Source organism: Lathamus discolor, chromosome 4 (assembly GCF_037157495.1).
Source record: "Lathamus discolor isolate bLatDis1 chromosome 4, bLatDis1.hap1, whole genome shotgun sequence".
Taxonomy (NCBI): Eukaryota; Metazoa; Chordata; class Aves; order Psittaciformes; family Psittacidae; genus Lathamus; species Lathamus discolor.
This window is the reverse complement of record NC_088887.1, coordinates 63,632,057-63,649,871: the sequence shown is the minus strand read 5'-3', so window position 1 is coordinate 63,649,871 and position 17,815 is coordinate 63,632,057. Positions and strand designations below refer to the sequence as shown.

General features: G+C 39.3%; 1 protein-coding gene across 1 annotated transcript in view; it reads right to left on the bottom strand.

Annotated features, from left to right (window-relative positions):
* Positions 1-17,815, bottom strand: part of LOC136013634 (opsin-3-like) — an 86,574-nt gene that overhangs the window by 53,995 nt on the left and 14,764 nt on the right. Inside the window, exon 3 of the mRNA XM_065677807.1 lies at positions 3,385-3,710. Within this exon, the coding sequence (XP_065533879.1) occupies positions 3,385-3,710 (326 nt within the window). The remainder of the gene's footprint in view (positions 1-3,384; positions 3,711-17,815) is intronic.

The following is a 17,815-nucleotide window of genomic DNA, read 5'->3' as shown; positions in this document are numbered from 1 at the left end:
TCCTTCCCTTGTTCTGTAGAATGTGCACAAATAAAATATATGTAGGTAATATTTTGTTAGGGAGCAAACTTTGACCCTTTCTACTTATAGGTATCAGACATTTTAAAGGAAAACAAAGAAGAAAGTGAATCTCTGCATCTGCAGGAATGGAAGAACAGGTTTCTTAAAAGCAAGAAACAAGATCAGCAAGAGTGAAAATACGGACTCAGAGGGAAGAAAAGTCTAACAAAATATTTGTGTTTCTCCATGTCATAAAAACTGATGCACTACCAGATTCCCTAACAACTCCTGAAACCACATTTTTTTCTTCAGCTTTCCATTTTGAACATTAGTTTGCTTAGCATCTCTGAAACACTTTCACTATTCAGAGCTAATATTTCCCTCCTGTGAGTGAATTACACAAGGATGGCAGCAAAGACTACCTGCAGAACCAAACTCAACTATCCATATAAAGCCATTCTGGAAAACAAACCCATACCTTTAAAGAAAAAAAAACTGTTCAATTCCTAAAGGTCTTCAAGCTTGATAAATGGCAAAAGCTCTGAGACGATAGTGCAGTCATGTTGTAATACTGTTTACTGGCATTTGTTGTCAACATTATTCATACAAGGATGCTATTGACTTGTAATTCCTTGAAAAGACAATCTTTTACAAAACCCATATTACTGAAATCCTTGAGCCTTTTACTATTACACAGATTGTAGATGACTTCATAGGATCTATTAATGCTCCAAGGGACAGGATGCTACATCAATTGACTAAATTTAGAGAAGAAAAAGAGAAAAGCAGATCTATAATTGAGTTCCTGCAATAAGAAAATGCAGGCACTGTGCCAATTCTTGCATTAACTATCCCAAATCTACTAAGATATTTCTTCCACCACAATTAATTTACATTGCACTATTAATAATGGCATAACTCCTGCACTTTTGATCTCAGGATGCAATACCATTAATGCTACAGTAGTCTAACATAAAAATTTACATACATTTTTAAAAATTATGAAATTTATGTTTCAGAAAATTTACCAAGCAGTTGAGGCTGGGATAATGCACTTACTACATCTGCAATGCTCCCACATTTCTTCTAATATGTAACATAGAGGGTCAGAGGACTTTAATCTATGAGGTCAGAATATTACTAGATAATGAATTTTTTGTCCACACCAGAAAGTAACACATTAAAATAGATGCAGTAATCCTCTTTTTTTGCATTACCCTATCTGCTTTTTATAGTTTTATGTAAGAATTACTATATTTTTATTTGCATATCGCTCATCCCTTCCTCCAGTTTGAAACATGACATACTTTACCATTTCATAATCTATCCTACTTATTACAGAGTAGTTAGAAGACCTCAGAGGGGGAAAAGGTCTGTATTTCAGTGACTGTATTATATTTATACATAGGCCCCAGGAGATTTATGAGTGCAAGATTTCAAGATTATAGTCCTGGAGACAGTTTCTGGTACATCACAGAAAGCTGAGGACTGATGAGTTTTCTGACTGAGATTCTTTTTGCTGAAACTTATCAAGAAAATCTTTTGCAAACAGCAGGAAAGCATTAGAAGGTTGGTGTAAAAATTTAGGTTTTAGCTATTCTAGACTTCGCAAATTCTCAGGCAGCTGTTATGACCTGTAGTCATAACAACTTTAGAGGGGAGATGTGATCTAATTCTCACTGAACTTCCTCTGCATTTAACATTCATTAGTTCCCTGCTCTTCCAGAAGATTATGCAGGATCGGGTTTAGCTCTTTTTCACTTCCACCACTTACAAAATTTCTCAAACCCTCTAACCTCAGCATCCCAGAGGCTTCCAGATCACTCTGGAAAGCACATGGAGGATGGAGAAGACAGGATTGTGGAAAATGCTATTCCTTCTCCTATTTTTTCCCCCAGGCAGTTGATTAATCAATCAACCTAGTCTTCCACGCAGTTGTCCTGGGTTAAACCACAACACAAGTCTACCCAGTCTTCATGTCTAAATACAAAATGGCTATAGATTGCGCATATCTTTCCTATGATACTTTGTTCCCTCAGCATGTTTGCCACAACTTTGAGACCCATTAGGCAGATTGGTGCAATTACTACTACATTTAAAACAATGATTAAAAAAAAAATGAATAAACACCAGTCTACATTTAGAACTAGAAGCTAAAGAACATGCCACAAGAGCTTCACCCATACAAATATTTGCATGTGGTGTGACAGCTGTTGCCACGAAAACCAGTGAGGGCTGAAGGAAAGAAGAGACAAAAGTTTAACAAAGTTGAATCTTCTGCATATTTTTAGTAGCACATGTTCCAAGATGCTGCTCTTTTCTTTAAGGTGATGGCAAAGGATACTGCTGCCCAGGGACCAGATATGGTCTGCAACTTCAGTTTAATGGCTTACCGGATGGAAATTTTTTTCCATATTACTATTGCACAGCATTAAGAAGATTACGAATGTGTGATTCATCAAAGGGATTTTACTGCTCCCCTCAGTACTCAATCAGGAAAAGATTTCCCATTTGGGCTTTAAGTGTTTTGAAAGTTTTGACAAATCATGTAAAACGCACAACCTTAATTCCTTATGACTAATCAAAAGTAAACTACATCCACTTTAATTCTGTATGAGAGCCTCTGCTCAGGGATTTACTGCCCTTTTTTTTTTCCCCATTTAACACCTTTAGTTAATTAATCTGAACATTTAAGAGAATTGCTTTTTAGAGATCACCTCTACACTCATTCCTTCCTTATTATTCATCATTAAATCATTTCATTACTGTTCCAAGAGTATTCAAACTTCACAATACCACACCCCTGTCAAGGTCTTTTGGAACATTCAGTTTGTAATACCTGCGGTGAACCTTAAACCAGTCAGAGAACTGTCACTGTAGTAGCAGTAGTATTTAAGGAAACTTTTAAATGTGGCCTAGAATTACAGGGAGAAGCTGATTCTTAGGATAACTCTGCAAACTGCAGTACAATTGCATTACAGTAGAGTTAGGAGTCCACAGATTAAGAAGCAGAAATGATTAAAAGGTCATCATCCAAAACCAGGAAGAAATGTTTTCATGGATGCCTTATTCATAGGCAGGTAAGCGTGTACTGGCTTCTGTACAAATGCAACCTTCACCCAGATATGCTGGTTTACCTAGAACACTGTATTTCCGAACCACAAAATCCATATCTCTATGGATGTTCATATGGCGGCTCTGACTGGATCTTCAGGAGAACTATAAAGCTTGGTGAAGACCTCCTGCCCCTTTCTTGAGGCTGTGGCCTTTTTAATTTCATTATGATTTGTTGTTTTGCTATCATCAATATTTCCAAATTTGAGAGGGGAAATGCAACACACACCTCGTAACAGTTTGCACTATCAGTAACATTCAGCTGCTTACCTGTTTAACAGTGTAAAGGAGGCGACCATAGCAGTACATCATGACCATCACAGGGATGACCAAGCAGAATATGAAGAGACAGATGATATAGGATGTGGACTTTGCTGACTCCGAGGACCAGCGTACTGAACAGCTTGTACCTGCACCTTCTACCCCGTAACTGCTCCAACCAATCAGAGGGGGCACAGTCCAGACCAGAGAGTAAATCCATGAACCACCAACTGCCAACAATGCCTTCTGGTAGTCAGCGCTGCGCTTGTTGCACAGGGTGAGTGTGCTGTAGCGTTCGTAGGACAGGACAGACAGGGAGATCAGGGACACAATGCCTGCAATGAACCAAGCAATTTAAATGCTTACTTTCATTATTCATTATTTCATGTGGCATCCATCTTAAACCCTAAGAAATGAGATGCTTTTCTGGTTATTATGTATTTGAAGCAACAGTAAAAACTATTTCCGTTATTCTGTATGCTTAAATCCTCTCAGGACTTGGTTGCTCTATAACTTGTGTCAAATGCTGTGTAACTTGCATTTACCCTATATTGGAAGATTTTTGTACTTCAGACTTTTAAAGGCAGGTTCTCAGATTTAGCTGGTTTGCTATTATCCAAGGGAAATCCATTTTCACATGAACTAATAAAATGTTGAAAGACTCCCTTGCTAAGAAATACCCAATTTTTAACATCCGTGAGCACTTTCAAATATTGCATTGACTTTTATACATGCAAAAAGCTTTCAATTCAAGATTGGGAATCCCAGAATGAAAGAAGCTTTTGCACTTCTGCCCCATCAGCTGGATATATCTTTAGTTCTCACCACTCAGATATGGAAACAACAAACAACCCTTGGCATGACTGTGATACAGCAGGTCATAAATTTATTTACATGTGCATCGTATAATCAAATTTAAAAGTAAAATTGAGCCCTAGCTGTCAGACCAGTTATACCTTCCAATCAAAGATTCAAAAATCTGGTTAGTAGGACATTTCTACTCTCTCTTCCAAGATTTGAGGGCCCGACTCCCTCTACAAATCTTCCAACAAATCTGTTAACAGAAAAGGTGATCTTCAGAGGAATTCACAGCTGTACTCCATTTTTTTCCCCCATTTAACTGTCAGCTTTTCTTGTAGTTCCTTCCTACACATAGAATAGAGGTGATAGCACTAGGCTATCCTGTACCCAGGCAGAACACCCCACACAAAGGGCACAGGAGAGGATTCTCCCCAGGCACAGCATTTTCCTTCTCTTTCCCCCACAATTCAGTGACTCCTTTCCTATTAGCTGCATGCAGGCACATTCCTGCCATCCTGACAACAATTTGCAGTTACTCTGTGCAGAGCTGGTTATGGCAAAGGACCCAGGGGGAATGAAAGCACTGCTTGCTGCAATAGGATGCCTTATTTCTCAGGAGAAGAGAAGGCAAAAGGGTGTGAGGAAAAGGCAGCTCCTGATGAAGAAAACATCTTTCTTGTTATAAAAGCCCACTAAATTATTTTCTGTATATTACAGGGAAGTGGGATTTTAAAAGTAGATACACTTAGAGCTGTAAAATGACACAGCTCCACTAAATGCAACTGAGTTACACAGTTTAAGAGTCTAACTTAAAAGCTTTTTTAAAGCTAGACTACTTTAGAGGCAGAATAGACTTTCTGATTATCCCTCATCTAGTCTGATTCCCTACATTACATAGCTTTGAAAGCCTGTTTCAGTAATTCCTGCATTAAACACATATGTCAATATAGGGGAAAAAATAAATAAATAAAATAGCAGGTTCTGAGCTACAGACTCAGGGACAAAGAATCTACCGCTCTCTTCTTGCTTCCAGCCCATGCTTGTTTATCTTCACTTTCTGAGCATTGCCACTTTCCATGCTTTTACCTGCTCAACTGAAGTGCTTCTCGCTATCAAAAGCTTTTAGCTCATGTAGGTACCTAAGGCAAAATTCCAGATCTTATATTTGAAACTTAGGCCTCAATATTTCTGCATTTTAGATGCAACTGTCATGCACTAATAGAAAACAGTCTTGGCAACAAGAAATCTCTCCCCTCCCAGCTGAGTTCTCTATATCAGCCCTGTATTATTCTTGCTCTACCTCTAATGGCAACAGAGGGCATAATGTCCCTATTTTGAGGAGATGGCAGGTGAGATGTACCTTCAGGTTGAGAATATCCTTCAGTCCTGCAGGTACCGTGTTGCCTAGAAAACCCAAATAGGGTGTTCAAACTTCTCTAGTTCAGGGCCCTGCTTCCTGGATGGCTGCTTTAGCCACTGGGCTCCCAGGTCAAGTCTGAGCAACGCCTGCTCAACCCTGCAGCTTCTTATGGTGTGTATTATCACAGTTTACAGCATTGTTTACACTTTCTCATATTTTTGACTGTTGGCTAATAGAAAAAAGACACTCAGCTTTTCTCACACTGGTATTTATGATGGACAGCTTTACGGAGCGGATCTGAAGATAACTACCCATGAATGCAAGATTGCTTGCTTTGAGACAAAGAAAAAGCCTCTTTAACTGACATATAGTTAATGCTTAGTTATTAAATTAGGACCATGCTGATGTCAGTAAAGAATACATCAAATATTAGCAATCAGACAAAACCACAAAAGTTGCCTTTAGATTACAGCAAATCATTTTTCTTCTCTATACAGAAGAAAAAGGAGACTCTTAATTACACATCTTGGCAGGAGCCATTCCATCTTTATTCACCTTTTATTATTGAGTTCCACTGACATGACACAAACTACATTTTTCCCTGGAGAACAGTAACTGTGATATATGGAATCCCAGGCCACAAAAGTTTAGGGAAAGAAAAATAAAACAAAATCAATGTTTCTCTTTTTGTCACAGTAAGACTTCAAGATCTGCACTATACCTGAACGTTTTAATAGCACTGAAATTAACACCACTGTGCTTTGAGTTCTAATGATTTCAAGACAAGGGAAAAGGAAAGCACTGAAAAGGTAGCTCGTAAGTGATATTAAAATAACTCAGTACTCCTCATGTGCTTAAAATTTCCTAAGCCCAGCTAACTTTAAAGAAAAATTACAATATTTTGAGAGAATGACACCAGTACTTTGAAAGACAAAAAAAGGCTGCAGTGAAGAGCCAAAATCAAAACAAAAATTAAACAAAATTATTCCCCACAGTAAGATGCATTCCATTGCATTGGCTGCAATGAAAACACCTATTACCCAGGTGAGGAAGAACCTGAAACAACAGGGGCCACAGCAACCCTATCCGTCTGCTTTGTGTGACTTTGTGCAGTGTACACAAACTTGGGACCCTCTGTACCCCAACACTGCAGCTCTACCCAACCAAGGGTCTTTCATCTTAACACAGAGATCAAGAGTGGACAAAACCAAAACAGAATGTCCATCAAGAAACAACTCTCCTCCAATACCATGGTAGGTTAACAGCTCCAATGTCACCATTTGCTAAGAATCCCCTTAGCTTTTTAATTTTAAAAAGTGGGGGTTTGGTTTTGGGGTTTTTTAAATCTCACTCTCATTTGATGCATTGCAGCAGATATATAGGCCTAATTTGCTGGACTGAAACAACATTATTTCCTAACAAAGGCAAAACCTGGTTTTGTATTCACTATTTAGTTTGATGCTGGATGAAAGTTAAAAACAGGGATCAGGTGTGTAACAGTTAGTGAATGAGCTGCCAACAAAAACCTGATTATTGCCTTGTCCTTTACATGTGTCCTGGGTTCAGCAGTAGCAGTCATTTTTCTCCCTCTTAGTAGCTAGTGCAGTGCTATGTTTTCATTTTTTGGCCTGGGAACAGTGCTGATAACGCCGATGTTTTCAGTTGCTGCTCGAATATTTGGTCTGGCCAAGGACTTTCTGAGCCTCATGCTCTGCCAGGGAGGAGGGGAGGCCGGGAGGAAGCAGAGACAGGACACCTGACCCAAACTGACCAAAGAGGTATTCCATACCACAGCACGGCATGCCCAGGATGTAACTGGGAGTGACCCGGAAGGGCAGGGGACTGCAGGGTTGGATGAGGTATGGGTCGGTGCTTGGCTGGGGGGAATGGGGTGAGTTATCGGTCAGCTGGTGTTGAGGTGTTGTATTCTTTCCTTTATTATTATTATTATTATTATTGGTGGTAGCACTAGTGATTTGTGTTATACCTTAGTTACTAAACTGTTCTTATCTCAACCCGTGGGAGTTGCATTGTTTTCGATTCTCCTCTCCGTCCCTCCAGGAGCAGGGGGAGGGCAAGAAGCGGGGGAGTGAGTGGACGGGCTTTGTGGTTGGGTTTAAACCACAACAACGTGCTTTTCAATAGCACTCAGTATGATCTTCTCCATAATTTTTCCAGGTACTGAGGTTAGACTAACAGGTCCAACCTTTCACCCTTTCAGTCTTCCCTTTCACCCTTCTTGTAATCCAGTTTAGATAAAGTAGAATACAGCTTCTCACTTTTCATTGTGCCTCCTATTTTTGTGTATAAGACTTGTGTCATATGCATTTAACTGTTGTGGTCTTTGCCAGAAATCCTGCGGTTATCTGTATTCTATTTCACACCCTACCTATTGCAGCCATAAGAATTTGCGATAATCTCAGCTTTAAAATAAAAAGCAACTAAAAACTTTAGACTTATGGCAGAGGAAAAGATTTGATGTTAATCTCCATAGTCTTAACCAGAAAATAAATCTAAAAATTATTTAAGTTATAAAAAGAAAAAAAGCTAATTATAATTTTAAAGCTAAGCACAATGCTTTATGCAAACATTTCAGTCTTATTTTTGCAACAGTATTTATGACTGGCTCAACTGTGTAAATGAATTTGAAATGAGTAATGTTTTCTAAAATTGAAACAAAATTAAGTTCAGGAATTTAAAAATCTAAACAGAATTTGCATCCGACAAATATTTAGGGCCTTGAGCTGGTACCTAGCCAAGTAACTCCACAGGAGTCAATCACAGTGAGAAATGTAATTTGTTCTTCCAACATTTCATGCAAATACAGGAACAAAGCTGAGGTTCTCACTGAGCAGTACTGAAAAACGACATAAAAATCCACTGCAGATTGCATTACAGAAACAAATAATTATTCAAAAATTAACCATGGAAATAAGCAACTTTGAGGCAAGCTGGATGTGAGGCAAAAGCCTTTCCTACACAGCAATTAGTTGCAGTGCAAGAATTTCAATTTCAAGTTGTAAACCAGGATAGGCATCCATTTATAGGCCTATCACCTGAGATGTTACCTACTATTCACTATCATTTAAAGATCTTCCTGGCAGCATGGCACAGAATATGCTGTGAAGGACACAGCAAATTTGCTTTGTTCTCATGAATCATTATGAATTCATTATGCTTTGTTCTCATGAATCCCAGCTAACAGCACAACATTTAGGATTAGTTTTTGCTGGTTTACGCTGCATACTGATGTAGTAACTGGAAACAGGATGCAGCTTGCCAGTGATCTGTAGCTTATAATAAACTGAGAATCCCAGAGATTCTGTCTACACTGGGTGCTTTGACTACGAATTTAAGTGTATTTGCCCTGTATCTCCTGAAGGTCATTATCCTACATCATGATTAGAGTCCTGGAGCATCATACTTGCATGACATAATGATATCCTGAACTGTATTCTGGTTACAGAATCAGGGGCAATGAAAAGAAGCCAGTGGTAAGCTTAGGCACACTGAGCTTGGAGGAATGCAATGGCATTCCTTCTTCCACATGACATTAAAGCAGGAAAACTAAATTCAATCACTCAGAAAAGGCCAAGATGATTCTATTGCACCCGATCCCCATCCAGGCTGATTTTACCCACTCACAGTAAGTCATTCACTCACACTCTCACACTCACAAACACAAAGGTCTGTCCAGGACCTCTTGTGCAACAGGGAGAAGAAGGGATTCTGGCTGTCAGTTCATCAAACCTCTTGCTTACAGGTACCTCCCTGGCAGCAAACTGAGGTTTTCAAGAGGCACCACTCCTGTTGAAGCCAGGCCACCCTGCAGTGGTGAACAGTGAATTTGGAGATACAGAGAGAAAGAGCTGCAAGAACATTTGCAGGAATGGAGGGAACATGCTCTGATCTCCACTTAGAAATGCCGTGTTGGTAAATACCTAACACAGGCAGCAGGTAGGTTTCTCAGAAATGTTGTATGTTCCAACACAGCTACATACCCTTCCTTCTAGTCCCTCAGGCTTCAGCCGCTAAATCTGCTGCTCTGTTAAGTGGAGAATATGCTAAAATTCTCTGTGGTACTATGAGACAGCAATAAGATGCAAAAGGAAGAAAAGGTTTTTGTGACTATATGCACCCCAAGCTGGGAATGTTGGGGAATCCTATATGCTAAGGTATTCTGCTGTTTCTTCTGGCTGTCGTCCTTCATCATGCTTGTCAAGGACTTAAGAGGTAAACATAGAACAACCCAGTAAAAGTTCTCTTCAAATGAAGGCTCTTACTACCTCAATTTTATGGTTTCAAGTTTAATTCCAAGTTGTGCTGCTGAATGGTATTACATAAATAAGTTATTGAGTTATACAAAACTAGTTTGATCAGTGACTCAGTGCTATTTTCTAGGGAAATAACTTTGCTGAATTTAAATTAGAGCATTTCTGTAAGTTCTTTACAGAAGTTAAAAAAAAACCCCACAAATCAAAGTGCAACATAAACAATTTAAGTAACTTAAAAGACATGACCTTTCCAACACATTCGCACTTCTGTGTTTCCTTAGAAACTGTTCTGAAAACATATCCTAGTATCATTCCTCATGGACTGTGCATGCAATACAATTGGTAGGTCTAGTATTCACAATGCAGATTTGGAAGCAGCAAGAGGGAAAATAAAAGCAACAAGATCTCTTTCTAATGGTAGCTTAATCTTCAGGTGAAATTTTATCAGCTCTGGATCAAAGCACCTTACCTAACACCTGCCATAGCACCGGAGACTTTAAGAACGCGCATGGAACAAACTGTGCTATCATCAGCTTTGATTCCACCTTTTAGGTATTAGTTACGGCTAATACTGATAAGGAAAACTCCTGGGCTATGGTTACCTTAAAGTCAATGCATTTCTTCTACAAAAATACAGTCATTTCCACCACAGTGATCGCTGGCATCAGAGACTTCCTTGCAGGTGAGGAGGTCAGAATATTACAATTCTAAAAGCAGAAACTTTCAAAAGCTGACTCACTTGGCAGAAGAGGGGGGGCATTTCTGTCACCTGCTGACCTGATCACTGACCTCCTCACAACATACACACTTTTGCAAAAAAACAAAAACTACTGAGGGGCACAGCATCATGGCACGAAAGAACAAAACTTCACAACTGTTAAACAAAAATAAAGTATTCTGGTTTTCTTATTAGCTCTAAGTCTCAAAATACACACTTAACTCCTACAGTCAAGATAGTCATGTCCTATCTCGTTTATAGTCTCCAGTTTATATCTCCTCTTCTTGTGCGACATCAGAATTGCCACAAATGGCAGTGAGAATGTTGATCTGCCTGCAAAGTCTGGGATAGGCAGCCCGGAATGAACCAAACTCAGCTAAGCTAACAGAACACAGTTACATTAGTCAAGTTGGCTAACAACTTCCACAGCCACTAGTGCTAGTGGGAAAGTAGCATCAACTGAGCAAATTGGAGAAACAAGTGAGAGATTGTGAATATGGAATTTTACAAAATCATTTTCATCATGGGTTTTGGTAGGTGTTTTGGTTTTGTGAGTTTTGTTTTGTTTCTTCAGTTTTTAAGATGAGAAGCACAACTGAATATTCAAAGGGATGCAAACAGGTGTGGAGAGTGCAGACACAGGGGCTGCTCTTCCTTCCCTGCTCCTTCCCCCTAGAATATTACTCACTTTAAACTTTTCCCTCACAAACAAAAAGAGATACATAATTTATAAACCAAAATCCAGCTCTCAACAGATTTTGGCTGAAGACCCCAAACATTCCCAGAGTTAAAAAGAAAGCCCACTGAACCTAGAGGACTTGCCAGAATTAAGATGAATAGACTGAAAGTGAGCACTGGCCTTGGTGGACAAACAGACAATACTAGCCTGACTTGCTTGAACTTTACAGCTCAGTATCTACACTTCAGTGAATAAACAAATCATAATAAATTAACCTATGATATAGCAAATCACAGTGTAAATACAGCAGCTCCTGATAAATTCAGTGCCAATATAAATTATACAAACTGCAGAGAAGTGCATGGATGCCTCAATAACTGATAGAAGCAGCTGAGAATGGGATGTGCCCCCAAAACACTATTGGCTGTATTTGGATATGCCTATTAAATATTTATGATAGGCATAGGACATACAGTAAAAGCAATCAAATATTCTTGCGTTTGGTGACTTATTCATTGAATGCTCCCATGTGTTAGTGATCATATCACCATTTTCTTTGGATCTTTAAGGCATTAGAAACATTTCTACTTATTTGAAATAGAGAAAATATTTCCCACAATCATTTGTTACACATTAGCAGTTACAACCAGTTTTTAAATGCTGGCAGTCTCAGCTTTCAAAATACAGGCTACTTCAAATATCAGCAATTCACTTTGAATAGACATAAATGCAACAGTAGGTATTTATCTAATGCCTGTAATTATTTGTTTCTTTTGCATAGAGGACTTCTAGTCATGAGTCCATTAGAGAAGGCAATCATGCCTTTCCCTAAAGAATTCCCTTCCTGCTTAACTCTAATGAGAGTCACAGTTTACCTCTGCACTTGAAAGAAATCACTGCAAAATCACTGTTGCTTTCAAGCCTGCTGGCACAAATCTGACAGCAAACATTACTGGCCCTGTTCAGTAAACCCTTCCTGCTCTTTTCTCAAGAGTCATTTCTGTTTCCTCTCTCCATTTCCCTTCCGTGTCTGGCGGTATCCTCAATACAGACAGTATATATTACTTTTAATAGTAGAGAATAATTTGGTTTATTCCTTCTTTCCCTCATTGCTGAATTTTTAAATATACATACATTGTGCTTTAATGGTGACCTTAATTCTTAGCTATATCTTGTAACTTAGTATGTATCACTGAGTAGTATTATGCTTTTCTGCATTAATGTTTATCAATCAACCAACCAGCCAACTACTCCTAGTAGAACTCCCTTCTGCATCTCAATGATACCAGCATAGTACAAAAAAACCCAAAAATAAACAAACAAAAAAACCAAACCCAAAACCAAACCTGAATATTATTTTTGCTCTCACTTTCCATTCGTTATGCAGGATCCCTCTGCATTCTGGAAAGCAGGCTAGCACTGGCAAATTCAGCCTCCTAAATCAGCTGCCTCCTTATCAGTGTATTTATCCAGCTGCCATAAGGAATCAGAATAAAATATAATGTCAGCACTAGATGGAGCTCCTGTACAGCAACATCTCAGGAGAAACCGGGGGCTTGTGCGCCTGTGAAAGCAAGGATGGATGTACAGTGCTAGCATAGTAGGAGGATGCTCTCAGGGCACCACTGCAGCAGCCCCATGTCCATACATGTCCATACTCATGCTGTCCTCCAGAACACCCATCTCCAGCCAGGAGTGCTCCTTTACTTTCCAAACAGGCACACATCCCCAGGACCTTCCTTCATGCTGAGCATCTGCACAGATGTAATACATAGCATGTAGTCTCAGAGTTTCCCTGAATACCGGGTACAGTACCAAGTAAGGTTAGAGGTGAAATTACAGTGCATTATCATCTGCCAGAGGCAAGCTTCCACCACAGCACACCTAGCTAACAGCAAGCTACAAGCCTGTGCTTTTTCACCGAATGTAACTACTCATTTTTAATAACAAAGGTGTATTTCTAGAGACTTTAAAATGATTCCACAATCTGCTTTTTTCAGTAGTTACTATTCCTAGGGAGGGAACACACTAGAAATATTTACTCTTTGGAGTCAATTTTCTGTCATAAGGTCTAGTGGACAAACTTTGTTATAATAATTAGCTATTAACTGGTCAATAACTAGTCATACCTGATAATATAAATGTAACGTAAAAATATGTAGATCAGTCTTTACATGGACCTTGGGCCAACATGTTCTTACGGAGGTTTACAATCCAACAACCTCACATGCTATGGAGGTGGGATGAAACAGTAGAGAAGGCTGCACCTACCTCTACCCAAGATGACTTTGCTTGCTAAAGGATGTGCAGTGAGGAGAAGTGGTATTAACCCTTCAGAAGGACCTCAGAAGAGGAAATCTTTTGCTACATCCATTAAGGCATAGTTTGTAAATGACGCAGACAGGAATCCTTTGCAGTGTATTTCATCCGGCAGACAAGTCTACTCTGCAGCACGGGATAGATTGGTGGAAATTGCACTAGAGAATATAGTAGTGGATGTATACAGAGGTATGACATGTTGGCACAAGCCAGCATGGCTAGCATGAGGGAAGCCGTGCCTTACTAATTCATGAGAAGTCCTTGGCAGTGCCATGCAGACACAGATGATACATTCAGTAAAGCCTACTTGGACTTCCAAACAACTTTGACTAGCCCAGGATAGTAAGCTGCCTTACAATAACAGAAGTCTTCACATGGATAAATAATTGATTAGAGGCAGAAAATAAAGAACAGGAGAAAACAGTTTTCTCAGTAGAAACTGTGGCCAGCAAAGTCCCCTATGGATCTGTGCTAGGCCCTGGGTTATTCATCACATTAATAGACTGTCTGGAAGAGATAGCAATGAGTGAAGTTTGCTGATTATACCATACTGAATAACTCCAAATCAACAAAAGCTGTGAAGTACTGCAGAACAACCTCATGAAACACTAACTGAGCAGACAAAATGCAATACTGATGTAAACTGCCATATGTGGAGAAAACCAGTCCTAGCTTTAAATACACAGTGATTGTTTCTGACTGACTTACTGCTCTGCAAAGAGAGTTATGATAGGTAGTTTTATGCAAACCACTTCCACTCAGCAGCAATGTTCGGCAGCATTTAGAAAAGCAAACATCAGGGCACATTAGAAAAGGAAAATGGAGGAAAAAAAACAGACAATGCGAAAAGGTGGATGGGGGAAGATTATTTAGAGTTTCTCATAATACAAGAACTGGGTTTTCAAATGAAATTATCAGGTTGCAGCCTCAATTACAGGAGAAGGTACTTTGCATAGTACATAGTCAATAAGTGGAATTCCTTGATATATCAATATATATATTTTATATTAATTTTACAGGGTTCACAACAGCAAGCAGCCTGGGAGATAAATCCAGGAAGACCCAGACTGCTGGGACTATGCACTGGAAAAATATCATTGGATACTGAAGGTTATCCTAACTTCAAGTTTAGTATTCTAGACACATTAACTGAGCAAATATTTAGCACATGAATACACAACCCTCTGCAAGGCGCAACTCTGATTTAGTTGTTGGTAAGAAGAAACACTTACAGCACAGTAAGAGGCCATTACCTGCTTGTATCTACTATTAATATTTCTTTCCCAAAGGTCTGAGTGCCCCCAACCCAATAAAAGATATTAATACTTGTAAAGCTCCTATTCATTCTCATGCTAAAATTCCTTGTTAAACACCCTTCGATGCACTGACCAGTAGAGAAAAACTGTTATATAGAGCAAACCAGATGGTGATACATCTACTGCTCCCATCACAAACAATATTAAGCTATGGCTTTGTATTTCCTTACAACCTGCTTTCTACCCATTAGAAAAAGCCCATTTAAATCCTGACTGGCATATTTATCTGGCAGCTTTTCATCCTACTCCTCTGATGCAGTTTCTGCCTCCCACAAGGATATTAAATAGAAATACACTTTCGGATTTAAGAAGCACACACAGTAAAGCAATCCTCAGCGTCATCACAGTGTTTCTCGTCCTCAGCCCTCTCACGCTACCACAGGTTCTCAGGTTCTCTCTTTGAGTAGACCAAAGCCAGAACAAAATTTGGTAGTTTGGATAAACTCAGGCAAACTGCTTGGATTTGTCACAAAGACTTACACTGAAAAGCTGCTTTGTGCACCATAGTTAGTGCATGGAACACACATATAAAACACACCCAAATACCACGTATATACTCTACCCTTTCATTAAGGGGCAGAATGTGTAACTCCTCATCCCTACCAAATTAATTCCTGCCCTAGAACAGTGCTTAATTAACTCCTGCTGAACTGAAGCAGATGGCTTAGCTGCAGGGATGGCCATCAGCCTCCTGCGTGGTGCTTGCTCTCCTGCCGCAGGTGGAGAGGAAGGCAGTGCTCCCGACCACCACTTGAGATCCCTGCTCCAGGATACTCTCCTTGTGCTGCCCGCTGTGCAGCATGCTAACAGCTTGGATAATTTCATTAGGATGATTAAACGTGTCAGTGTAAAGAGATCCCCTGGCAATTTCTTAAACAGACTGAATGCAGAACAGAAGTTACCCACAAATTGTAAATCTGGCAAACAATAATGCTTCAGCGTGCATATGCACGTAAGAATTAAGTCTAATGCAGATCCAGTGGTATTTGACCATTGCATGCTCTAAAATTTTCATAAGAACAAGTTAAAGCAGATTATCTGTGTTTTTGTAAGATTCATGCCATTTCTTAGTTGAAAGCAAATCTTGCCAGATGTTAGTGTGCTATTTCAATACTCTCAGAGGTCTGTACTAGACTCGGACAACACTTAGATACCAAGCAATATAATGTCACGTATGTGAATTAACTAATGGTTTTGAATCTTGAAAATTGTTACAGTCCTAATCTAAGCAAAGGTTTACATTGCCGTTGATTTTTAAAGATATTCAAACTACTTCTCATGAAAAATTTTCACACTCAAGTCCACTTTTTTCCTACCCTTTCAGCATGTAACTTTTCATCTATCAACTCGTCTGAAGCCTGCTCCCTTTGATCCCTTCTTACCATAGTTATCTACTACTTCTGCTGAGGATTGCATTAGTGAAACAAATAGGAACAATGGAACGATAGAAAAAAGAAAAAAAAAAACACAACACAACCAACAAAACAGAATATACAATTGAAAACTAACACTAGAAATTTAGCACCTATTGAACATCTGCCTCTGCTAAAACACTACAAAATGTATGTAAAGATTTACAGCTTATCCCCACTGTGGTTGCCATACTTATGTAGGGAAGAGCAAAAGTTTGTAGCTGACCATAGGATGAGATTGTACTTCAAACATATTGGCATCTCTCTGTGAAATAGCTTTAAGAAACCACAAATGGGAGATATTTCTAACATAATTTTACCACATTTGGGGAAGACTTGTTGGATGGAATTGCCCAGAGCCATTGAGCCTGATGCTGACAGCTGGCACTAGAAATTTTCAGCGGCAGCAAATGAAGTCTTACACTGTTATAACACAGTAGTTTTAAAGATGGTGCCCGAGTGACCTTGATTAAGGCATTACAATCTGGACAGGGAGGGGAGGGGAGTCAAGCAGGCCCAGGGAATCTGAGGCTTCACCCTTGTATGGGGTAAATGCTGGCCCACTGCCTCCCCTGATCTGCATTGGGCCAGAACAGCATGGGGAGAGAGACAGGTCCCAATCTAGTCAGGGATCAAAGCACAGGGACACTCCAAGAACAGTAATGGTGGGATGTCAGGGGGAAGAAGCAGCCCACGGAGTGGTGCTCCCTTGCATTTTCTGTCTGAAGGTATCAAACGTTCCTCCTGTCTGTATCAGTTATAGAAAAATTTCCAGCAAACAGAGGTCATTTTGACAGTATTAAAAAGACCCAAGCAATCCACAACAAAAACAAAACCACAAACCTTCCAGCAATGCAATCATGTCAGCTGTGATTTCACATGTGGGTCGTGTTAGCTGTGGAATCCTAACAGAACCATTAAATGGTCTGCAAATCAACAGAGGCTGTAGTTATTACCTTACTAGACATTTACTGAATCTCCCCTTTAAGAAAGTTTCTCAGCTAGTGTTGATACCTAGAAAAATACAAACACAAACAGAATAGCTCCAGCTTTTGAAGAAACATCTTTCCATGTCAGCACATGGAAATAACTGCTAGTTATTATTTACTCATCTTAATAGACCTGTCTAACTAGAAAAAGTGGCAGAAACAGTGAAGATTAGCCACAGCTAAGAAAAAGGGGAAAAAATGAAACTGATAGTTATTACCTATTACTGTTATTATTTGGAGCTATGCCAATAGTCTTGTATTCCTTTTATCACTGAAAAGCCTGACTTATTCATTTGCTTACTAGACTGGAAGATGTAGCATTCTGCTTAAATGCTTCCAAAAAAGAAATGGACGTAGAAAATTAATGTCACCAGTGAAGCAAAAGGAATACAGCTAGGAATACAGCTTGGATTTAAATAGCCAGAGATAATATCCTCTCTCTGGTATAATTCAGGGAGTGCAAGAGAAATGTTAAAGTTTTGCAAAAAGTTATCAAATTCTGTTCAGGTATGTCAGCACACAGATGCTCTTAAAGAGTTACTAGAGACTATTAAACACATAGTTAAATGGAA